The sequence below is a fragment of the Eleutherodactylus coqui genome, chromosome 3 (assembly GCF_035609145.1).
Source record: "Eleutherodactylus coqui strain aEleCoq1 chromosome 3, aEleCoq1.hap1, whole genome shotgun sequence".
In the NCBI taxonomy this organism is placed as follows: Eukaryota; Metazoa; Chordata; class Amphibia; order Anura; family Eleutherodactylidae; genus Eleutherodactylus; species Eleutherodactylus coqui.
The window spans coordinates 24,526,056-24,551,426 of record NC_089839.1 but is presented as its reverse complement, the minus strand read 5'-3'; the positions used below and the strand labels follow the sequence as shown (position 1 = coordinate 24,551,426).

At 48.6% G+C, this 25,371-nt stretch overlaps 1 protein-coding gene and 1 long non-coding RNA gene across 9 annotated transcripts in view; both read left to right on the top strand.

The window, feature by feature from the left end:
* Nucleotides 1-25,371, top strand: part of LOC136620513 (class I histocompatibility antigen, F10 alpha chain-like) — a 77,741-nt gene that overhangs the window by 28,065 nt on the left and 24,305 nt on the right. For 7 of the 8 annotated variants that reach the window (XM_066595339.1, XM_066595336.1, XM_066595338.1 and 4 more), the window contains exons 1-3: nucleotides 17,094-17,252; nucleotides 19,970-20,230; nucleotides 21,509-21,787. In XM_066595339.1, coding sequence (XP_066451436.1) covers nucleotides 17,195-17,252; nucleotides 19,970-20,230; nucleotides 21,509-21,787 — 598 coding nt within the window. In that variant the 5' untranslated portion in view covers nucleotides 17,094-17,194. Of the gene's footprint in view, nucleotides 1-17,093; nucleotides 17,253-19,969; nucleotides 20,231-21,508; nucleotides 21,788-25,371 lie in introns of those variants that run through there. The other variant, XM_066595332.1, reaches the window with a different exon arrangement.
* On the top strand, nucleotides 14,775-15,369 carry LOC136619709 (uncharacterized). Its single transcript, XR_010791003.1, has 3 exons — nucleotides 14,775-14,854; nucleotides 14,993-15,076; nucleotides 15,248-15,369. It is a non-coding gene; the product is annotated as an uncharacterized lncRNA (long non-coding RNA).

The window sequence follows — 25,371 nt, the reverse complement described above, 5'->3', positions numbered from 1 at the left end:
CAGGCGAACAGAGAGAGGAGTCCGGTCACAGGAGAGCAGAGAGAGGAGTCCAATCAGAGAAGAGCAGAGAGAGGAGTCCTGTCAGAGGAGAACAGAGAAAGGCGTCCTGTCACAGGAGAACTGAGAGAGGCGTCCAGTCAGAGGAGAACAGAGAGAGAAGTCCAGTCAGAGGAGAACAGAGAAGAGTCTGGTCAGAGGAGAGCAGAGAGAGGCGTCCGGTCAAAAGGGAACAGAGAGAGGAGTCCAGTCAGAGGAAAACAGAGAGGAGTCTGGTCAGAGGAGAGCAGAGAGAGGCGTCCGGTCAGAGGCGAACAGAGAGAGGAGTCCAGTCAGAGGAGAGCAGAGAGAGAGGAGTCCGGTCACAGGAAAGCAGAGAGAGGAGTACTGTCAGAGGAGAGCAGAGAGAGGAGTCCAGTCAGAGGAGAACAGAGAGGAGTCCAGTCAGAGGAGAACAGAGAGGAGTCCAGTCAGAGGAGAACAGAGAGAGGAGTCCAGTCAGAGAAGAGTAGAGAGAGGAGTCCGGTCAGAGGAGAACAAAGAGAAGAATCCAATCAGAGGAGAGCAGAGAGAGGCGTCCAGTCAGAGGAGAGCAGAGAGAGAGGAGTCCGGTCACAGGAGAGCAGAGAGAGAGGAATCCGGTCACAGAAGAGCAGAGATAGAGGAGTCGTGTCAGAGAAAAGCAGAGAGAGGAGTCCTGTCAGAGGAGAACAGAGAAAGGCGTCCTGTCACAGGAGAACTGAGAGAGGCGTCCAGTCAGAGGAGAACAGAGAGAGAAGTCCAGTCAGAGGAGAACAGAGAAGAGTCTGGTCAGAGGAGAGCAGAGAGAGGCGTCCGGTCAAAGGGGAACAGAGAGAGGAGTCCAGTCAGAGGAAAACAGAGAGGAGTCTGGTCAGAGGAGAGCAGAGAGAGGCGTCCGGTCAGAGGCGAACAGAGAGAGGAGTCCAGTCAGAGGAGAGCAGAGAGAGAGGAGTCCGGTCACAGGAAAGCAGAGAGAGGAGTACTGTCAGAGGAGAGCAGAGAGAGGAGTCCAGTCAGAGGAGAACAGAGAGGAGTCCAGTCAGAGGAGAACAGAGAGGAGTCCAGTCAGAGGAGAACAGAGAGAGGAGTCCAGTCAGAGAAGAGTAGAGAGAGGAGTCCGGTCAGAGGAGAACAAAGAGAAGAATCCAATCAGAGGAGAGCAGAGAGAGGCGTCCAGTCAGAGGAGAGCAGAGAGAGAGGAGTCCGGTCACAGGAGAGCAGAGAGAGAGGAATCCGGTCACAGAAGAGCAGAGATAGAGGAGTCGTGTCAGAGAAAAGCAGAGAGAGGAGTCCGGTCAGAGAAGAGCAGAGAGAGGAGTCCTGTCAGAGGAGAACAGAGAAAGACGTCCTGTCACAGGAGAACAGAGAGAGGTGTCCAGTCAGAGGAGAACAGAGAGAGGAGTCCAGTCAGAGGAGAACAGAGAGGAGTCTGGTCAGAGGAGAGCAGAGAGAGGCGTCCGGTCAAAGGGGAACAGAGAGAGGAGTCCGGTCAGAGGAGAACAGAGAGGAGTCTGGTCAGAGGAGAGCAGAGAGAGGCGTCCGGTCAGAGGCGAACAGAGAGAGGAGTCCAGTCAGAGGAGAGCAGAGAGAGAGGAGTCCGGTCACATGAGAGCAGAGACAGAGGAATCTGGTCACAGGAGAGCAGAGATAGAGGAGTTCTGTCAGAGGAGAACAGAGAGAGGAGTCCAGTGACAGGAGAACAGAGAGAGGAGTCCGGTCAGAGAAAAGCAGAGAGAGGAGTCCTGTCAGAGGAGAGCAGAGAGAGGAGTCCAATCAGAGAAGAGCAGAGAGAGGGGTCCTGTCAGAGGAGAACAGAGAAAGGCGTCCTGTCACAGGAGAACTGAGAGAGGCGTCCAGTCAGAGGAGAACAGAGAAAGGAGTCCAGTCAGAGGAGAACAGAGAAAGGAGTCCAGTCAGAGGAGAACAGAGAGGAGTCTGGTCAGAGGAGAGCAGAGAGAGGCTTACGGTCAAAGGGGAACAGAGAGAGGAGTCCAGTCAGAGGAGAACAGAGAGGAGTCCAGTCAGAGGAGAGCAGAGAGAGGCGTCCGGTCAGAGGCGAACAAAGAGAGGAGTCCAGTCAGAGGAGAACAGAGAGGAGTCTGGTCAGAGGAGAGCAGAGAGAGGCGTCCGGTCAAAGGAGAACAGAGAGAGGAGTCCAGTCAGAGAAGAACAGAGAGGAGTCTGGTCAGAGGAGAGCAGAGAGAGGCGTCCGGTCAGAGGCGAACAGAGAGAGGAGTCCAGTCAGAGGAGAGCAGAGAGAGAGGAGTCCGGTCACAGGAAAGCAAAGAGAGAGGAATCCGGTCACAGGAGAGCCGAGATAGAGGAGTCCTGTCAGAGGAGAACAGAGAGAGGAGTCCAGTGACAGGAGAACAGAGAGAGGAGTTCGGTCAGAGAAAAGCAGAGAGAGGAGTCCGGTCAGAGGAGAGCAGAGAGAGGAGTCCAATCAGAGAAGAGCAGAGAGAGGAGTCCTGTCAGAGGAGAACAGAGAAAGGCGTCCTGTCACTGGAGAACTGAGAGAGGCGTCCAATCAGAGGAGAACAGAGAGAGGAGTCCAGTCAGAGGAGAACAGAGAGGAGTCTGGTCAGAGGAGAGCAGAGAGAGGCGTCCGGTCAAAGGGGAACAGAGAGAGGAGTCCAGTCAGAGGAGAACAGAGAGGAGTCTGGTCAGAGGACAGCAGAGAGAGGCGTCCGGTCAGAGGCGAACAGAGAGAGGAGTCCAGTCAGAGGAGAGCAGAGAGAACAGATGTGAACAGACAGATGTGAACAGATAGAAGCTAATGTTGATCATTTAGTGAGTCGACCGCTGGACAGAGAAGAGGACGGTTACTCTACCGGAGAGTGTAGTGACTGCAGCGTGTAGGAGCCGGCGAGGAAAAAGTCACTTGTCACGGTGGCACTTACTAGACTCCTCCCCAGAGGGACACACGCAACTTCGGCCATAACTTTGCTGGGCCTCTTCCAGACACCCCTAGGATAGGAATGACCAATATACATGTAGTGGACTTTAGACTTGTCACGAGTGACGCCACTGTTCCCTTACTCACCAGAATAAACCTCGCCGATAATAAAGAGAGTCCACACACGTTTTAGTATTTAAGTACCTCAGTCCCTGGGAATGGTCAAGGCTTTGCAAAACTTTACTTGAAAGACTTGGACACTTCACAATTTAAAAACACACCGATGCAGGCAAGACAAAAGAAGGGAGGTCAGGGAGGAACTCAGGATGATGCCAGACCTACAGTCCTCGTTATCTGTATGGTGCCGCTCCTGGAAGGGGTAGGGGACAAACTCTCCACAGACACTCACTGGATAAAATACCTCTACACGGTGGTCTCGACTTTGTCCACTCCTCTCGCTCTTTCTCCTTTTCACTCTCTAGAACCACTTGGCATTGGGAACTTCATGAAACCGCTCCTCCTCTTTCATTATCTTGAAGGTACCCCGATGTGGCCGACACTCCACTCTACCAAGTTGTCATAGGGACGCAGTTGTCCGATAGTGAGGAGATGGTTAGTAGCAGTGAAAGCTGTTGTCGGAGGAGTCCGGAGCCCTGCAGGTTCCTGTCAGGAAACCAACAGGAGAGTCACCAGACCCCGTGTGGCGAGTTGCGGCTACTACAGCAGAGTGACGGTGCTGATCCCTTGGGAGAAAGAAAGCAAGCGATCGCTGAAAAGGGGTAAGTACCACCAAAACCCCCTTGCCATACATCATCCATTATCAGAATTTCCAGGGAGGCTATTTGTCAGGAGGCCCCTTCAGCAGCGCCCCCTCACCATCAGGAGAGGTAAGGCTCCAAATTTCCTTTAAGGTCTAACAGTCCACCAGAGACCAGAAGTCAAAGCCGTACCCAGGTACCATTACAAGGCTATCAAAGGGAAGCCCATACAATTAGGTGACCATTTGTAGATTTAACCCCTTAGTGAAGGAGCCACATTTTGGAAATCTGATTTGTTACAGGTTTTGCATATCCAAGTGATTCGGACGTTGTTTTTTTGCCACATATTGTACTTCATTTAGGTGGTAAAAATAGGCTGATAGAATTGTGCACATTTATTAAAAGCGCCAAACTTGGGAAAATTTTAAAAAAACATTGAATTTGCTGAAAAGTAGAGCACACAACTCTTTTTTTTGTGTGTGTGACCGAAATGCGTGCGCAAAATATAGAAATGTGAATAAACCCATTGAAATCAATGGATTCTGTTCATATCGCACGCGTATATTTTGTGCACGCTAATACGTACGTGCGAATCTAGCCTTAGAGGAAAAAACATCGGGCCTCATTTATCAGAACTGTGTAAAAGAAAAACTTTGTTTGCCCAAAGCAACCAATCACAGTGCAGCTTTCATTTTTCCAGAGCGGTTTCATGAACGTAAACTGAGCTCTGATTGGTTGCTATGGGCAACAAAGACAGTTTTGATGAATGAGGCCGGTTGTTCTGTACTTAGTTGCAGAATGCTGGTGCGGCGCTCAACTGATATTCAACAACTAGTACGCATCATGTGACACCGGGCTAAACTACGTGAGATTCCAGGAATACTACAAAATTGGGGATGTAACTGTATACAGCTATATGCCGCTACTGATGGATACATTTATGTTTTTTTTTACAGTGCTGGATATATGTTTCTGACACTGGCAAATGTAAGTTTATTTCTAGTAAGCTTGGTTATGATATTGTATCACTAAAGTAAGCGCGGTTCTGGTACTGTATCTATGTAGTAAGCTTAGTTCTGTTATTGTGTCTATGTAGTAAGCTCAGTTCTAGTACTGTATCTATGTAGTAAGCTTAGTTCTGTTATTGTATGTATGTTATTGTATCTATGTAGTAAGCTCTATCCTGGTATTGTATCTATTTAGTAAGCTCTGATTCTGCTGCCGTGCCCATCTCCCCAATAGAAACCCATACACTGTCGGCTGAGAGTGTATGGGGTCAGGGGTGTAATTGTAGGGAATGCAGAGGACGCGGTTGCACCCGGGTCCAGGAGACTTAGGGGGCCCGTAAGCTCTCTCCTTCCATACAGGAAGTCCAGTACTATGAATAAAGTATTATAGTTGGGGGCTCTGTTACAGATTTTGCATTGGGGCCCAGAAGCTTCAAGTTACACCTCTGTACGGGGTTGTTGGGGAGGGGGGGGGGGATAGCTGGCGATTTAATAAGTGTTGGGCTGAAAGCTATCTGCAGTGTATGGGTAGAAGCTTTCACCTGACTCACCAATAGGGGGCGTGAGCACTAAACCTGCCTAGGACAGCATGAACCCTACATACAGCCGTGGTTCCCACAGGCCGCTCCCCACGTCTTCGGACCTCACCTCAGCGCTGCCTCACTCAGCCGCAGGTTTATAAAGATTTTTCAGAATAGTATTTATACATATAACATAGCTCATATTTGGCGCTGCCCGTATATCACTGGTACAGCCGGCTATGGGCGTATTTTTCCGATCTCTCCTATTTAACCCCTTAGTGACCAAGTTTTTTTTCCGCTTTTCCATTTTCATTTTTTCCTTGCCCCATTTAAAAAATCGTAACTCCTTTATTTATCCATCGCCGGCGCTCTATGAGGGCTTGTTGTTGTTTTGTGGGACAAGTTGCATTTTTCAATGGTATTATTTAATGTCCCAAATAATGTAATGAAAAACTATAAAATAATTGTAAGTGGAAAGAAATGGAAAAAAAATGAAATTCTGCCATCTTATGTTATGCAGCGATACCACATATGTATTTTTGTTTATTTAGATTCTTTTATTACAAATATGGCAAAAGGGCTTTTTTTTAACTTTTATTACTTTTTTTTTTTAAATTAGTAAAACTTTATTGTTCTAATTTTTCCTTTTTTTTCAGTTCCTAGAGGGGACAACAACTTTCGATTCTTTTATCGCTCCTGCAATATGATGTAATGCCATAGCATTGACAGCACTGAGGCCTTTCAGAAGGCCCCCGGCTGCCATGACACCTGCACGGCTCCCTGCGATCTCATCGCGGGGGGCCGTATGGGACATCCAAATACCGTTTGGTGGATTTAAATGCCGTTGTCAGAATTGACAGCGACATTTAAAAGGTTAACAGCACCGCCGTGCGGCACCTGGGATGTATGAAGTAATATCGCCCTGCGATCTCTCTATATATATAGACCGCTGATTACAGGCCATCAAAAAGCGTATCGGTGGTCAGTAAGGGGTTAAAATGCACTCATTCAGCATCTACTTTGTGCCCAACCCAATATTTTTCATGTTCTGAATCGGGACACGTTTAGAGGTTTTTTCAGGGCCGCTTTAAGTTCCCAATCCGCCCTGCAGAATACACAAGAGGTGCGGATCCTTCCATCATACATTCTCTCTGTAGGTTCCCCTCCTGGTTTTTGGCTCATAAATACTGATTCAAAATCCTGCGTGACAGCGGCCTTATGGGTAATTCAGCAGGTCGGCCATTATTATACTTGTGCACCTAATAAAGGCTGATATCTACTGATATACTCATTTTGGGTGTGCAGCAGTATATCTGGATGTGTTTCTCATGCTCAGCACTAAACCTTCTGTCACACCCAGAATGTAACCGTTGCTATTGGTGATGCCCCTGATTAGGGTGAATGCCCATTGACAGATTTTTACCGTGGTTCCCGTTAGTTCCGCAGCCATTAGCTTCTATTGAACCTAATAGCTTTCTGCTGCCAATGCAGACATGTGAATTCTACCGTGAATTTCCGCGCGCAGGAAAAAATGCGGCATGTTCTATTTTCCACTATCAATATAGCATTAATGTAGACGGCAGAAATCTGTGCGATTTTCCGCGATCTCTTGCAGGCGCGTTTTGTTTTTAATCACGGTACTCCCGCGGCGTAAATCCACAGGCGTATCCTGCGACGGTTGTGGGCATGAGCCCTTAGTCCAGTTGTAACCTGCCCTCTATAGCCAGGCCATATAGTGTCCACATAACAGCACCACTGGTCAGAGTTTTCTTAATTAATTTACAATTCTCCCAATCACTTTTGTGTAAAAAAAATCATTTAAAGTGTTAACAATCACAGGCCTATGGCTGCAGTGTCCCCATAACATTGATGGATGCCCTGCAGGTGACTATGGTTTCCATAAGCCTGACACAAATGTTTTAGGGTGACTGACAAAAACACCTTTTTCCATCCCTGCCCCCCTCACCTGATTGCCTGTTACACTCTGTCAGTCTCCTCTGGGTATTCCAGTCACTTCCTTGCAGTGCAGCCTCCTGTCTGGTACTTATCAGGCATCATCTTGAGGCTGAGCTTTTCATACTTTCAATCAATCCCATGATGCATCAGCACTACATTGGCTGAGACTATACCATTTGTGTCTGCAGGGGTGACTGTATAATTAACATTTATTTTGTATATTCACCTAAATACGCTACACAGCACAAGTATACAGACAGGAGGATGAGCTGTGATCCCCTCTATTATAGCTGTGTGGTAGGAGCTGTGTGATCATCATCAGTAACTGTGACAGGAGTGCCTCCTGTGGTAGATCCATGTAACCGCATCACACAAACTCAGAATCTGACTAGAAAGTGAATCTATAACCCCAAGTAGATCTGAGCGGTCAGAACTGAGATCACATGACCATCTGGGGAAACAGAGGCCAGGAGTTTCGGAAAGAAGGGAATAACTAACCAAGGTGACACCAGGCGATATACATATATGTATATACATATATATACATACACACACCCACTGGGGGATAGCTGCATCACAAGTGAATAAAAAAAAAATCACTGGAGACCCTTTAATCCAGACAGTGAGGAGTAGTGGCGCTCGCTCAGCTCAGCTTGGATCCACATATATTCTGACAGCGAGGAGTAGTGGCGCTCGCTCAGCTCAGCTCGGATCCACATATATTCTGGCAGTTGGTTCCCATCAGCTAAACCCTCACTTCTGTCAGCATCACCAGGGCCGTATTTACACCGCCGATAGCGAGTTGTGTCCGTGATTCTTGTACGCGACTCGCAGCACACGGCACACGGACACCCCGTCTCTGTGCTGCGCCATATGCCGTAGACGGCACATTCACATCTACGAGACTTACAAGACAAGAGGAGGGGATGGGATTGTTTAGTCTCGCTGCAGGAGAAGAATCGCCCCTGTAAGTAGCCACATTGTAAATAATGGGGGCTGTTAATGAGCGTCTCGCAGCGCATACAACTTGTGCAATGTAATCAGCCGTGTAAATACAACCTCAGGCCGGGCTCACTGCGATGGGGCGGATTCCGCATGCGGCTATCTGCAGCAGAAGACCAGCGATCCAACGCTAAAAGTAATCACGAATGGTTGCAGAAGATGCCGGATTCGTGCGCTATTCCACACGTATACACAGCGCATAGTCCATGCGAAAAAAAGATTGCAGACATGGAAACGACACCAGAAAGTAGTAGCACATCCCTCAGGTGAGATTCTCTGCTTTTCTATGTTTTCTAATACTTTATTCCAAGCGATTACGCCGCTCATACGTAATGTTTATTGTGTACCGGCTGCGGGACACATGTATCTATCGACTTCAGTGGAGGCCGGCTGCGCAGAATCCGTGTTAAAATGCTGCGATCTTTCTTACGCAATTTGGACCTGTGACTCTAAAGGAAAGTGTGAAAATACATGCATTTCAATGCCTGCGTTTCATCGCGGATCCTCCGTGCAAATTGCGATCACAGAATCTGCAATTCAGATCCTGTCATGTTAGACCAGCCTGGGGGTCCGTCTATACGGGTCGGTCTGCTGGGGGTCCGTCTATACGGGTCGGGTCTGCTGGGGGTCCGTCTATACGGGTCGGGTCTGCTGGGGGTCCGTCTATACGGGTCGGGTCTGCTGGGGGTCCGTCTATGCGGGTCGGGTCTGCTGGGGGTCCGTCTATACGGGTCGGGTCTGCTGGGGGTTTTGTCTCACCAAAGGTGTTTGTGATGTTTTCCTGCTGCTGCAGATTTCTGGCAGATATTCTGTATATCCCGTCCTGTATGGACGCTCCCTGAGGAGGGCGCCATTCTGCAGTTCTTACACGCTCTGCTATAATGTCCGTCTCTATAGCAGCAGTTAGCTGCAGTACTTGGGTACTGCGGTGCGGTGACATCTCATCCTACGGCCGCTGCTCTCTGTACAGGACATTACATGGATGTCAGCGGTGATTATACAGTAAATGGCGTCTTCAGCGATGAATATATCTCCGTGGTGACGGCGGTGTCCGTCCGGCTCTGGTCACACCGCTGTCAGGCTTCTGTTCTAAAAGTGAAGAGAAGAAAGGCAGCGTCCGCACTGCTTAGTCTCATAAAATCGACTTTATTCCCCCAGGTCCATCGCAGCAACGTTTCGATCCCAACCGGGATCCTTGTCAAGCTTACCACACATACACGTCATCCCCATATATATACATAAAGTATACATCTCAACACGCCCATTTTCAGCTGTAGCAGGTCTCTCCGATCGGTTCATCAATGGTTCTATGCGTAATAAAAGTAACTTTCAACCACGAACTGTAGATCCAACAATTGAGACTTATATTAAGTTTGTCAAAAACGGCCTCAGCCACCTGCGCTCCCGCAGATTCGATTATACGCACCAATTGAACCTGACTGGAGGAGAATTGAAGGTGTTGCATAGCCTGAGAGCGGATCCATCTATTATTATTAAACCTGCCGATAAAGGCGGCCCTTATGTCATCATGGACGCGGCTGATTATGATTGAGAGGTCATGAGACAATTGGACGACAGGCAGGTGTATGAGCCATTGAGAGGAGACCCCATGACACACTTTCAAATTTCATTGAAAGATATGTTGGAGGAGGCATTTGCTTCCGGTATTATTGATAAGGCACTTAGAGATTTTCTCTATATAGAACACCCGAAGGCCCCGTGGTTATACATACTTCCTAAGATACATAAATGATTGGATAAACCACTGGGTAGACCTATTGTGTCAAGCATTGGCCCGCGTGTTAGGAAGTACGCAGTCTCGGCACGCTCATATATCAGGGATACTAATGATTTATTAGAGAAGTTGGAGGGTGTAAATATCACTGAGGATACCATCATAGTTACCCTGGATGTGACATCGCTCTACACCAACATCACACATGTAGGGCATTGGAGGCGGTCCATGAATGTTTATTGACTCGTGTATGCCTTTTTCCTTGGCACTTCTGGAGTTTGTCCTCAATAATAACTTCTTTGTATATGACAATAAATTTTACCGACAGCGCCTTAGGGACTGCAATGGGGTCCAATATGGCCCCTACTTATGCCAACATATGCATGGACCATGTAAAAAGAACTTATATCTACACCACACCACTCAGGCATTGATGATATCTTCAAGTTGTGGAGAGGAGGGACGGCTGATCTGTCGGTATTTCACCAGTTGCTTGATAACATTTCTATCTATCTTCTTCAACAGATAAACTTGCTTCCCTGCATGTTCTGGTTATCAAGAACGGTGAGTCATTAACTACGGATTTATATTCTAAACCTACCGACAGAAATAATCTGTTACATTTCTCCAGCTGCCATCCCCACAACATGTTAGAACCGTTAACCTTGCAGCAGCCAGCTCCTCAGGATGAGGAGAATTACGAGTGAGGAACATGTAGATAGAAGACTGGAAGACATGAGTCAGAGATTCCTTACCAGGGATTACCCGAAGGAATTGGTTGCAGTTGTCTCTACTAGAGCACGGTCCTGTTCTAGTAAAGATCTTACGACCCCTTAAAGTAAAAACACCAACCCCCCCACATACCCTTCATTACCACCTTTGGACCTATGAGTGGACGTATTGCAGGTATTTTGAGACAATATTGGTCCATAAGTCTACTCACAAGTAGAGGGGTTTCGTGTGTGCCCCCCCCCTAATTTCTTTATTTTTTTTCTATTTTTCAGATTGTGATTCACATTATTAAATAAATTCTAGATTTATAAAAAAATGTGTTCTTAGTTTTTTACTTAAAATCATATATAAGGGACAGCGCTGCAGCTCTTGCAACTCAAATGTATCAAGTAAGGAAAAGAACAGGACTTACCCGGTGTCAGTGGGATGACCTTGGATATAGGTCCCCCATTGACCCCTCCACGTCCTGGTCTGCGTGTCACAAAACCGTAGATCCAACAAAACCAACAAACACTTCATTTAGCCATTTATATCTAAAAATCAGGGGCTTACATGTCAGCGCACCAATTTCCTTTGCCGGGACGCGTCAGATCTGAGTGGATACCACTTCCAGGTATCGTGAAAGGGCGGGTGACGTACCCACGCTCACTGCCGTGTACACCTCATACCGTGGAGAGCACGGGCCACCACTTCCGGGTGTCGTGACAGAGCCTGTGACGTGTACACCCCTCCTGGAGCGCAACGGCACGTACAAAAGGAACGCACATGTCACTCATACAGCCGGGATCTCTCACTTCATATGGGGGAGTGTCTACTTTGTCCTGCGGACACGGACTTTCTCACCAAAGGCAATTGGTGCGCTGACATGTAAGTCCCTGATTTTTAGATATAAATGGCTAAATTAAATGTTTGTTGGTTTATTGCACTTGATAAAGTCGCAGCGAAACGCGTTGTACCAGCCTTTTAGGGAATGAAACACCGTTGTTGGCATATCTCGGGCATCACACGAGGTCTTTTCCTATTGGAGCGCCGAGCCCCCTTTTTTCTTTGGTTTCCTAGTTTTTACTTAGGCTTCTCTGCTATTTTTTAATTATTTTTCATCCTTTACTTTTTGTGTTGGGATTTTTTTGATAGTGAGCGAACTGGGATATTAACCCCCTAATATCTGAATATGGTTTATGACAGGGATTTATATACAAATATAAAGTCATAGGAGCTGGTATAAGGCTTCATTCCCACGGCGAGGCGACCCCCAAAGACGCCATACTCACCTTTCCGGATGCACAGTGCGTCCCGTGAGGCGAGCCAGCGTGCATGCGCAGTACAGCGCACATTGAGCCAGCAGTGCAGGATGACCGTGGGCGGTGACGCGTAATTACGCGATACTTTTGCTGTGCTCACAGCGGAAGTATCGCGTGACGGACAGCTTCCATTGACAACAATGGGAGCCGGTCGCGCGTTTTCCCGTGGCAATTACAGCATGCCGCGGCTTCTATCACACTGCGGAATTTAGCTGTAGAATTCTGCAGTGTGAACATTGAGCTATTAGGTTCAATAGAACCGAATAGCTGCAGGATAAAGCTGCGGATTTTCGCTGTGTGAAACGCGGCAGAAATCCGGCTGTGGGAATTAGGCCTAACTGACCTCCGCTAGTATACAAACATTGAGCTGTATATTGGGAGCTTTGCCATACATCCCCTTGTCTGCTCTGAGATGGGGTACATTCTTAGCTTTTGTACAGACAGTATGAGTGGCGGTCTGCGCATGCGCGGCTCCTGATGATTCTTCCTATATCCCATTAAATTGCCATTGATATAGCGCCTGCTGTGGGCGTTATATCGTTAGCAGAATCTAAAGTATGTTGGCGGATGAGGTATTTGTTATTTTCTTGAGCTCTATTTGCCCTTATCTCTAAGGGTGATTATATGTTCTGGGTTTCTTCAGAGCTTGCGCTGTGGTAACGCGGCACTGCCTATCGGGTGACTTGGATGCTCCTGTGCATGTGCAGTAGTATCCATATGACGCTAGGGCTTTTGATAATCCCGTGTAACTCCCGCAAGATCTGGGGGTGATCGCGCATGCGCAGCAACCCATTTTGACATCGGGATTGCGTCACCAGACGGGGGAGGTCTTGTGTGAATAGGAGGATCTCGCACATGCGTGTTAAACACTGCGGGACGCCATGATGCGGAGCCTGGTAGTTACCAGGCTCTCACATATACCATATCCTGCCAATTGATATGCCATTGATGAACTGCGCGGAGAGACCTGTTACAGCTCAAAATGGGCATGTTTAGCAGGTGTGTATTAACCCTTTCTAATCCACTGTCTGACCTCTGAAGACATTATGATTTAAGGCTGTACAGCACTGATGTTGGAAGACATCCGTCGGGGTTCTCTTACTATATATTGCCACCTCTCTGCTGTCGGAGCCTATCCAACGTGTCACCTCATGCAGTACTGGCTTTAGCCAGCATATAGCGCCATTGTATAATGGCATGAAAAGAGTAAGCCCCCTAGGAAAACCAGGATAGAAATTGGATTAGAAAGGGTTAATGAGATGTATATTTTATGTACATATGCGGATGACGTGTATGTGTGGTAAGCCTGACAAAGATCCCGGTTGGGATCAAAACGTTGCTGCGATGGACCTGGGGGAATAAAGCGGGTTTTATGTGACTAAGCAGTGCGGACGCTGCCTTTCTTCTCTTCACTTTTGGATGGTATGAAGGATCTGCATCCAATCCTGTCAGAGGCGTCCGTGTACCACTGCGCCCGAATGTATGTTACATGGGAGTGCTGCAGGCGGACATTCCTAGGGCTTCTGTCCTCACAGATACGTCACATCCATCATCATTCCCCTTTATCATCGGTCAGATATCGCTTGTTGTCGCCTAATGGAACCGCGGAGCTCGCCGCGCCATTCTGTCCTCCACAGAGCAATGAGAAGCTGATGAGGAGAGCGACACAATGGTGGACAGAGGCTTTATTATTACACATCACCATGGTGATCACAGCGGACCCCACAGACCCAGCAGACCTCCTTGCCCGACTTACTCCTCATTATCAGCTCCTCACACCTCACACTTCTCTAGAAATCTCCATTATTTCTGGAAAATCCCAACATCTTACTTTCACTTTCTCCGCCGTCTAACCTCTCCGGCCTGCATATTACCCCATTCAGCCGGATTTCTCCGGCGCGGCTGATGCAGCCAATCAGCTGGCTGGAATCGGCACCACGTGACGTGCACGATGAGCTGTGCCCGCGCGTCACGTGACCTGTGACGCCACCGAGCCTTTGAATTTGCCCGCGGATTCTGAGCACTATTCATCTACAGAGGAAGCTGATGGTTGGACGCCTTTTTTTAAATTTACAAGGTGGGAGAGTAAGATTTGTGCGATACGTGTGGTGAGTACCCACCTGAGATTTGTGCGCTGTGCGCTACGTGTGTAGACGCGGTCACCTGAGATTTGTGCGCTGTGCACTACGTGTGGAGACGCGGCCACCTGAGATTTGTGCGCTACGTGTAGAGACGCGGCCACCTGAGATTTGTGCGCTACGTGTGGTGAGTACCCACCTGAGATTTGTGCGCTGTGCGCTATGTGTGGAGACGCGGCCACCTGAGATTTGTGCGCTGTGCGCTACATGTGGAGACGCCACCCAAGAATTGTGCGCTACGTGTGGTGAGTACGTCACCTGAGATTTGCGCGATGCCACCGGACTTTTTTTGCAGATTTGTGCGCTACGTGTGGAGACGCCACCTGAGATTTGTGCGCTACGTGTGGTGAGTACGTCACCTGAGATTTGCGCGACGCCACCTGGCGCGACCTGACTTTTTTTGCAGATTTGTGCGCTACGTGTGGTGAGTACGTCACCTGAGATTTGCGCAACGCCATCTGACGCGACCTGACTTTTTTTGCAGATTCGTGCGCTACGTGTGGAGACGACACCCGAGATTTGTGTGCTACGTGTGGAGACGCCACCCGAGATTTGTGCGCTACGTGTGGTGAGTACGTCACCTGAGATTTGCGCGACGCCACCTGGCGCGACCTGACTTTTTTTGCAGATTTGTGCGCTACGTGTGGTGAGTACGTCACCTGAGATTTGCGCGACGCCATCTGACGCGACCTGACTTTTTTTGCAGATTCGTGCGCTACGTGTGGAGACGACACCCGAGATTTGTGTGCTACGTGTGGAGACGCCACCCGAGATTTGTGCGCTACGTGTGGTGAGTACGTCACCTGAGATTTGCGCGACTCCACCTGGCGTGACCTGACTTTTTTTGCAGATTTGTGCGCTACGTGTGGTGAGTACGTCACCTGAGATTTGCGCAATGCCATCTGACGCGACCTGACTTTTTTTGCAGATTCGTGCGCTACGTGTGGAGACGACACCCGAGATTTGTGTGCTACGTGTGGAGACGCCACCCGAGATTTGTGCGCTACGTGTGGTGAGTACGTCACCTGAGATTTGCGCAACGCCGCCTGACACGACCTGCCTTTTTTTGCAGATTTGTGCGCTATGTGTGGAGACGCCACCTGAGATTTGTGCGCTACGTGTGGAGAATACGCGACCTGAGATTTGCGCGACGCCATCTGACGCGACCTGACTTTTTTTGCAGATTTGTGCGCTACGTGTGGAGACGACACCCGAGATTTGTGCGCTACGTGTGGCGAGTACATCACCTGAGATTTGCGCGACGCCACCGGACTTTTTTTGCAGTTTTGTGCGCTACGTGTGGAGACGCCACCTGAGATTTGTGCGCTACGTGTGGTGAGTACGTCACCTGAGATTTGCGCGACGCCATCTGATGCGACCTGACTTTTTTTGCAGATTCGTGCGCTACGTGTGGAGACGCCACCCGAGATTTGTGCGCTACGTGTGGAGAATACGCGACATGAGATTTGTGCGCTACATGTGGTGTGTACGTCACCTGAGATTTGCGCGACACCGCCTGACACGACCTGCCTTTTTTTTGCAGATTTGTGCGCTACGTGTGGAGATGCCACCTGAGATTTGTGCGCTACGTGTGGAGAATACGCGACCTGAGATTTGCGCGACGCCATCTGACGCGACCTGACTTTTTTTGCAGATTTGTGCGCTACGTGTGGAGACGCCACCTGAGATTTGTGCGCTACGTGTGGTGAGTACTTCACCTGAGATTTGCGCGACGCCGCCTGACACGACCTGCCTTTTTTGGCAGATTTGTGCGCTACGTGTGGAGACGCCACTTGAGATTTGTGCGCTATATGTGGTGAGTACGTCACCTGAGATCTGTGCTCTACGTGTGGTGAGTACGTCACCTGAGATTTGCGCGACGCCACCTGACGCAACCTGACTTTTTTTGCAGATTTCTACGCTAAGTGTGGAAACGCGCCACCCGAGATTTGTGCCGTACGTGTGGAGACGCCACCCGAGATTTGTACGCCTTACTGCAAAATTACGTGTGGAGAGGATCCTGACGTTTGGACGCGTTTCGAGAAGAATTTCGCTTCGCTCGGACACCATCTGACATCACTCAGCGAGGTAAGCTGCTGCATCTACCAAAATTTTCATCGCGTGCATCTGCTCATATGTGCATATTTGGCGCATATTTGCAGGTTTTCGCTTGCATCTGCTCATATGTGCATATTTGCAGGTTTGCGCTTGCATCTGCTGATATGTGCATATTTGGCGCATATTTGCAGGTTTTCGCTTGCATCTGCTGATATGCGCATATTTGCATGTTTTCTCTTGCATCTGTTCATATGTGCATATTTGGCGCATATTTGCAGGTTTTCGCTTGCATATGCTCATATGTGCATATTTGCATGTTTTCGTTTGCATCTGTTCATATGTGCATATTTGGCGCATATTTGCAGGTTTTCGCTTGCATATGCTCATATCTGCATATTTGCATGTTTTCTCTTGCATCTGTTCATATGTGCATATTTGGCGCATATTTGCAGGTTTTCGCTTGCATATGCTCATATGTGCATATTTGCGTGTTTTCGCTTGCATCTGTTCATATGTGCATATTTGGCGCATATTTGCATGTTTTCGCTTGCATATGCTCATATCTGCACACTTGCAGGTTTTCGCTTCCATGTGCTGATATGCTCTCCGTTTTCCACAGGACGACTCGTGTGGAGAGGAACCTGACATTTGGCTGCGTTTTGTACAACGTACGGAACCGGAGATTGGTGTTTTAGGTGCTGATCTCACATTTGCCGCCCGCCTTTTGGAGAGGACGACTCTTCTGTGTAGTGCACGGCTGCTGAAGGCAATGCGCGTGCACGCTGTGTAGTCACCTGGTGCTGAAGAGCCAATCAGGTGGCTCTAATTAGCAGCGCTGCTTAACCTAAGCAGTTAGTGCTAATATGCAATGGGGTAATATGCCTCCGGCCTCACTCCGCCCAGTAACTGCTGACCAGCCGCAGATTTATTTTACTATTGGTGGTGAGGATACCTTCCGTCCAATCAGTGCTGAGCTACGCCTCCAGTCTGCGAAGTCACTGACTGACGGCTCCAGTTGTTTGTAGGAGAAGCTCTTTATGTTCCCGTCACTCGGGGGCTCCAATGTATCAGGATGAGGAAGATGTTCCCCCTCATTGTGCTTCTCCTTCACTTATCTGCAGTGTATTCTGGTGAGTATGGAGGGGATCAGTTATTATATCACTTATCTGCAGTGTATTCTGGGGAGTATGGAGGGGATCAGTTATTATATCACTTATCTGCAGTGTATTCTGGGGAATATGGAGGGGATCAGTTATTATATCACTTATCTGCAGTGTATTCTGGGGAGTATGGAGGGGATCAGTTATTATATCACTTATCTGCAGTGTATTCTGGGAAGTATGGAGGGGGATCAGTTATTATATCACTTATCTGCAGTGTATTCTGGGAAGTATGGAGGGGGATCAGTTATTATATCACTTATCTGCAGTATATTCTGGGGAGTATGGAGGATGATCCGTTATTATATCACTTATCTGCAGTGTATTCTGGGTACTATGGAGGAGGATCAATTATTATATCACTTATCTACAGTGTATTCTGGGTAGTATGGTGGGGGTCAGTTATTATATCACTTATCTGCAGTGTATTCTGGGGAGTATGGAGGGAGATCAGTTATTATATCACTTATCTGCAGTGTATTCTGGGGAGTATGGCGGGGGATCAGTTATTATATCACTTATCTGCAGTGTATTCTGGGGAGTATGGCGGGGGATCAGTTATTATATCACTTATCTGCAGTGTATTCTGGTGAGTATGGAGGGGATCAGTTATTATATCACTTATCTGCAGTGTATTCTGGTGAGTATGGAGGGGATCAGTTATTATATCACTTATCTGCAGTGTATTCTGGGGAATATGGAGGGGATCAGTTATTATATCACTTATCTGCAGTGTATTCTGGGGAGTATGGAGGGGATCAGTTATTATATCACTTATCTGCAGTGTATTCTGGGAAGTATGGAGGGGGATCAGTTATTATATCACTTATCTGCAGTATATTCTGGGGAGTATGGAGGATGATCCGTTATTATATCACTTATCTGCAGTGTATTCTGGGTACTATGGAGGAGGATCAATTATTATATCACTTATCTGCAGTGTATTCTAGGTAGTATGGAGGGGGTCAGTTATTATATCACTTATCTGCAGTGTATTCTGGGGAGTATGGAGGGGATCAGTTATATCACTTATCTGCAGTGTATTCTGGGGAGTATGGAGGGAGATCAGTTATTATATCACTTATCTGCAGTTTATTCTGAGGAGTATGGAGGGGATCAGTTATATCACTTATCTGCAGTGTATTCTGAGGAGTATGGAGGGGATCAGTTATATCACTTATCTGCGGTGTATTCTGGGTAGTATGGAGGGGGTCAATTATTATATCACTTATCTGCGGTGTATTCTGGTCAGTATGGAGGGGGATCAGTTATTATATCACTTATCTGCAGACCCCGGATGTAATAATCGCAGTATTGGCCACTGTGTGAGCGAACACTGGGGTCCAGCTGCTGCAGAACATCTTGATGAAGCAGACAGAAGCTACTTGTAAATCATTACGGTTTGATATAAAACTTTCAAAAGAGGTTCTGCAGCAGGGGCAGTGTTTCCTAGACAGGAAATAACACCAGCTGCCTCAGAACCTCTTTGAGGAGCTATAAGGTACCATGGAGCGCACATTATATCATGTATAGAGCCCCCTTGTAGTTCTTCTCTGTGCGGCGCGGTGAGAGACGAAAACATAAAATGTACAATACAGAGAAAACCACATCATGTAACATCTGCTGCATCTCACATTCATGGCTGGGACCCTGTCACCTACAGGCTGTACATACATGACCGAGGCCCTGTCACCTACACGCTGTACATACATACATGACCGAGATCCTGTCATCTACATGCTGTACATACATACATACATGACCAAGACCCTGTCACCTACACGCTGTACATACATACATGACCGAGGCCCTGTAACCTACACGCTGTACATACATACATGACCGAGACCCTGTTCCCTACGTGCTGTACATAGATACATGACTGAGGCCCTGTAACCTACACGCTGTACATACATACATGACCGAGACCCTGTCACCTACACGCTGTACATACAAACATGACCGAGACCCTGTCACCTACACGCTGTACATACAAACATGACCGAGACCCTGTCACCTACACGCTGTACATACAAACATGACCGAGACCCTGTCACCTACATGCTGTACATACATACATGACCGAGACCCTGTCACCTAGACACTGTACATACACACATGACCGAGACCCTGTAACCTGCACGCTGTACATACATGACCGGGACCCTGTAACCTACACACTGTACATACATGACCGGGACCCTGTAACCTACACACTGTACATACACACATGACCGAGACCCTGTCACCTATACATATATACATGGTAACTCTTCCTGTGATTGTAGTATATGGCGGCTTTACATCAGTGTAAGCGCGGTGTATTTGCATTGTAAAAGACGTGCTTTCACGTGTGTTTTTGCACATATTACTGTACTTTTTGCTCTCGCTGCGTCATTCCACATGTGCGACGGACACAGCCGCAGCCCGATTCACATGGCTATTCAGTCTAATGAGGTCCACATGTGTTCTTTCTTCCTCAAAATTGTGCAGCTGTGCGGGTACTGAGTGTGAATTTGTGGGGCCTTCAGTGAGCAAATGTGCACAAAAATACAGCATGGCGCAAAAACAAGTAATGAGAATGAAGCTACTGAGCTCAGTGGGTTCTATCCTCTGTGTATTGTGTGTGAACACGCTGGTGTGACTCCGCCCCGTGTGTGATATGTAACACTCTGTATATCTCTCAGACAGTCACTCTCTGCGCTATTATATGACGGGGGTCTCGGCTCCGGGGTCCGGGATACCTGAGTTCTCCATAGTTGGATATGTGGATGATCAGGAGATTACAAATTATAACTCAGTCAGCCGGAGGATGTTACCGCGAGCGGAGTGGATGAAGAAGGAGGGACCCGAATACTGGGAGGCAGAGACACAGAGATCTAAGGGAAGTGAGGCTGCATCCAGACATAATGTGAGGACAGCGATGGAGCGCTTCAACCACACTGGAGGTGAGAGACATATATACTGTATATACTAGTATACACCGGACTGTATACACATTCATATACACAGGGTATACTCTATGTGCACTGATATACACAATACACACAAAAATCCAGAATTCCAGAAAAAATATATCGCTCCTGTGAATACATTCACAGTAAATAATGCCTCCTCTCACTGTACGAGGTCTGTCCATATTGCAGTCCAACAAACCCGCGTGATAACATCCCCCTGTGGGGTGTGACCTCCGAGCGCCTCTGTGACTCTGGTTTACAACAGATTACCCCAGTTTCCTGCGTGTGAATGGCGGTGAGCCGCTGCCGCCTGGTATAGTCACATGACCTTCCCAGCGGTAACCGTAACGCGGGGGTCCTAATGTGAGCCGAGGGAGGACAGAAACCTCTGTGGAGCAGAAGGACATGTATTCCTCACCACTACAGAAGGATGGCGCTATGTGATGACGCTCCCCCTCCGAAACGCACAGAGACGTTCACACGGCTTCACTACATTTAACCCATTATAGCCTGCGGGTCAGTGAAACGCTACGTAATCAGCCAGTTTTTGGACTAAACCGTGGGCTCTGGCGTTACATGTGATCCACCATTATTGTATCAGTCGGTAGGTCCAGGCACAGCGCAGATCCGTATGTGGTGACCGCAGATCGTCCGCAGCGAGTTCCGGGCCCTTATAGTTAGTGATCGCCTCCATGATTCTGCAGATTTCCTGCGTACGATGCGGAGTGATAGGTGTGAGGACACGGGGCATGTAATAAGTCTCCTTACAGTATTACGCTCCTCCTCAGACTACAAGGAGGCAGTTATATAATAATGTACAGATGTGGGGGCATTAACCCCTTCCTCACCTCCCCCTGTTTCTCTTCTGGGCTTTCCATTACATCTATCAGTTATAGGGAACATGGCGGTTACCTGCCCACGTGCTGTATGTGGGCGGAGCCATCCACTATTACACTGGCCTGTCAGTCACATGACTAGGGATGATGTAGGGTTATATAATGTGTTCAGCCCACTGAACTACAACAGGTAGCTGGCGGGCATGCTGGGAACTGTAGTTCACACACAAGTGTTCGCACCCGGCTGTTAATAAGCCGTGTTATAGACTGTATATAGTACATGTGAAGGACACGTATAACATCACATGAGGGACCTGTGTATATAATATGTACAGTATGTGTCACACACCTGTATATTACATGTCACCCACATACACTGCACATATGACCGGTACATTACATACGTGTTCTGTATAACATGTTCTGTCTGCAGGTTTCCATACCATCCAGCGGATGATCGGCTGTGAGCTGGATGATGACGGCAGCATCAGAGGATATGAGCAGTACAGATATGATGGAGGAGAGTTCATGGCGCTGGACACACAGACCTGGACATACACGGCCACCATGAGCCAGGCGCTGATCACCACACAGAGATGGAACAGTCCGGAAGTACGAGAGGGGGAGAGAGTGAGGAATTATCTGGAGAATGAATGTATATACTGGCTGAAGAAACATTTGGAGAACGGGAGAGAAGAGCTGGAGAGGAGAGGTGAGGCTCATCATCATGTCACACGTATGTGTGATGTATGATATGTGTGATGTATGTGTGTGATATATGATATGTGTGTGATATATGATGTATGTATATGTGTATGTGTGGCGCTCTGGACATCATACATCTCTGTACATGGTGGGTTTTCAGCTTCGGTGCAGTCACAGACCTTTTCCTTTTCACCTTCCTAGAACCATAACTTGTATTCCCCGGCGGACGCCGCCGTACAAGGACTTTGTTTTAGCGAGATGATTTTTATTTTTTCCGTAACCGCGCCATTTTAAATCCATATAAAACGTATTGTATAACTTAATAAAGGGGTTTTCCATGAAAATACTATTGCTGCGCTCTCCTAGGATAGGCCATCAATAGTTGATTGTCCGAGGTCCTGCGCTCCGGCACCCGCTGACAGCGCCGGTATACACTGGGGTCGGAGCGGAAGCCACTGATCTGACCCCTGTGTAGTGGCCGACACTTGTAACTGCAGGCTGGGGGCTACATCTGCAATTACAAGCGCCGGCCACTACACAAGGGTTGGAGCAGTGGCTTCCGGGCGCACACCTCTTCATGTATTAGGGGCTTCCCAGCACCTCCAGGCACCTACTCAGAAATGTGCGCCAGGTCCGACCCGCTGTACATTTATGGCATCATTTACACTAGTTTCTAGCGTAACTTACACCTAAATCTGTTGGGCCAGGGCACACCCCCCGGCCAGCAAATGTTTGCTGTTTTTTTAATGTCTTTTTGGCATTATAAATGTCCCCCAATGAACTTTAGAATATTCCTCCTGTGCTGACATCGTCCTGTTCCTGCACCGCTGATCTCTGGATAAGCCGCCCGTCCTCTCTGTGTGATAATGTGGATTATGATACGAGGCTCTTTTCTGCCTCTTGTGGCTTAGATATGGAGCTGCAGCGTGATTTATAAGTTTATTAGTGTATTTATTATAAAGAGATATTACAGTCCCCGACAGCGGGGACCACAGACCGCCGGGGGGAGCATCAGGGAGCGCAGCCGACACCCCCGATAGCCAGCAGCGGGGGCCAAAGACAGCACGGAGGAGCATCAGGAAGCGTGGCCGCCGACTCCTGTTGCCGACAGTGGGGAGCGCACACACCGCAAGGGGGAGCATCAGGGAGCGTACCCGGCAGCATCTTAGAGTGACAGCACCCTGACCCCGCAGCCAGGGTTCAGAGGCTGCTGTGCTGCTGGAGCTCCGGACCCCACTGGTGTCACCTGGCCTCGCAGGTCCGCTGTCACACTACTTCCCTGCAGACTTCCATGTACGCTAGAGGCTAGCCCCGCTCTCACATTACCCGGGGAAGGGGAGTTGACTGCTTCACAGCTGTCCGCACACAGCCCAGCGGACAGTCTTTACCCCCCACTTCCTCCGCAGGCGACCTACCCTCTGCGCACCCGGCTGCCTCCGTGCAGCCCCGGCAGATCACTGCAGATGGGCTCTTCACGCAGCCGGTATCTGTGCATCTGCCCTCTGAGTCGCCATGACTGGCCGACGGTTAGTCTCCTGCTCGCTCCCCTGGCCTTTACTGCTGTATCTTGGCAGACAGTCCTAAGCTAGGGGCATGACGGGAGCGTTCACTCCTGGTGACAGCCGTCACACCCCTAGCTTCCGGTGGCATCAAGATACACCAGAACCATACAGAACTCCAAATTATTACCAAACAAAACTTTATATATTATTCTAGGAAGCAAGTTGTAGAACCCAGCAGACATAGCAGCTCAGCTGTAGTAGACCCAGTCAGATACCATCTCTACACAGTGATAGTGATTACAGTGCGGTTACCTCCAGTGGTTATAAGGGACGTCTGGTTTGGTTTTCTTTCCTATATATGAGCTCAGATCGCCATGAAGATTTCCTCCAGCCAAAACGCTCTGTAGACTCTCCCTGTTGTGTAACTACTCCCTCCTCTCAGTATTCCATCATAGTAATAGCACCCACACTAAATAAGTGCCCCTCTGTGGCCCCATTTAGTAATTGTCCCACCCCCAAACCTCTGGGTGGACATCACCATTCTTACAAGCAACTTCTTTCTCACTCATGCTGTCAGTAGTGCCGGACGCAGTGCGATCTATGCAGAGGATAACCTGACTCTTCCCCCATGTTTTAGTGTAGGAGATGCGGGAGGGGAGGACGTTATCCTCTTCATAGAGTGCCTTGTGTTCGGTACTACTGACAGTGTAGGAGAAGAAGCTGCTTGTAATAGCATTGACTGGACAGTCAGGAGTGGGTCTTAACAGTTTGGTGGTAGGGTGGCGCTATTCAGCCCCATGCCCACCCCGGCATAATTATTTTTGGTAAAAGATAATTATGGCCACTGGAGGTTTATGTCCGGCACCCCTGACACTTCCAAGCTGGATTCGGTCCTTGTTGCAGGGTCTCCAAGCCGTTACTCATCCAGATAGTCCCGGTAGTCTGGCTGCTGATGCTGCACTGGGCCGAGCTGCAGTACCCAACAGTCTGAACAGGAGTCTTGCAGTAATACAGGCTACAATCAGGGCCGGCAGCACAAGTGTATTAACGAGGTCCGGGCTTAACATCAGGGCCGGCAGCACAAGTGTATTAACGAGGTCTAGGCTGATCATCAGGGCCGGCAGCACAAGTGTATTAACGAGGTCCTGGCTGAACATCAGGGCCGGCAGCACAAGTGTATTAACGAGGTCCAGGCTGAACATCAGGGCCGGCAGCACAAGTGTATTAATGAGGTCCAGGCTGAACATCAGGGCCGGCAGCACAAGTGTATTAACGAGGTCCGGGCTGAACATCGGGGCCGGCAGCACAAGTGTATTAACGAGGTCCAGGCTACAATCACGGCCGGCAGCACAAGTGTATTAACGAGGTCCAGGATGACCATCATGGCTGGCAGCACAAGTGTGTTAACGAGGTCTGGGCTGAACATCAGGGCCGGCAGCACAAGTGTATTAACGAGGTCTGGGCTGAACATCAGGGCCGGCAGCACAAGTGTATTAACGAGGTCTGGGCTGAACATCAGGGCCGGCAGCAAGTAATAATAAAGTCCAGAGTCAGAATGGTCAGAGTCAGGCGAGGATCAGCACCAGGATATACACAAATGGGGGCTTTACAAGAAGTGGCAGTAAGAGAGCAACTGATTAGGCATTGTCCATAAAGGGGGAGGATGTATAATATAACAGGGAATGGCTGGTGATTGGTGGGGGATAGGATTCAGGGGCGCACATTAGCCTATGGGCAGAGGACTGGGAGTCAGAGGTGCAGCGTGGAGCATGCAAGAGGTGGCTGACTGCAAACCTATGAATAGATGAGCAGCAGCGACGGCCTGCCATGACAGCTTATTACTGGACAGGTGACAAGCCTACCTGCCATCGTGAACTACCTATAAGGTCTAAATCTGCGTAGCCCAACACTTTTTTTCCATTCATCGCACAGCAATGCAGGAAACAAGTAGTGGCATGTCTTATCTTTGGACGTGCCCTCGCGTCGCCCTTTGAAAACAACGAGGCTGGCAGCATCACACTACGTGCTAGGTGCATGCGGTGCCGTGCGAGGTTTTCCCATTTATAACAATAGGAGAAACCCCGCGATC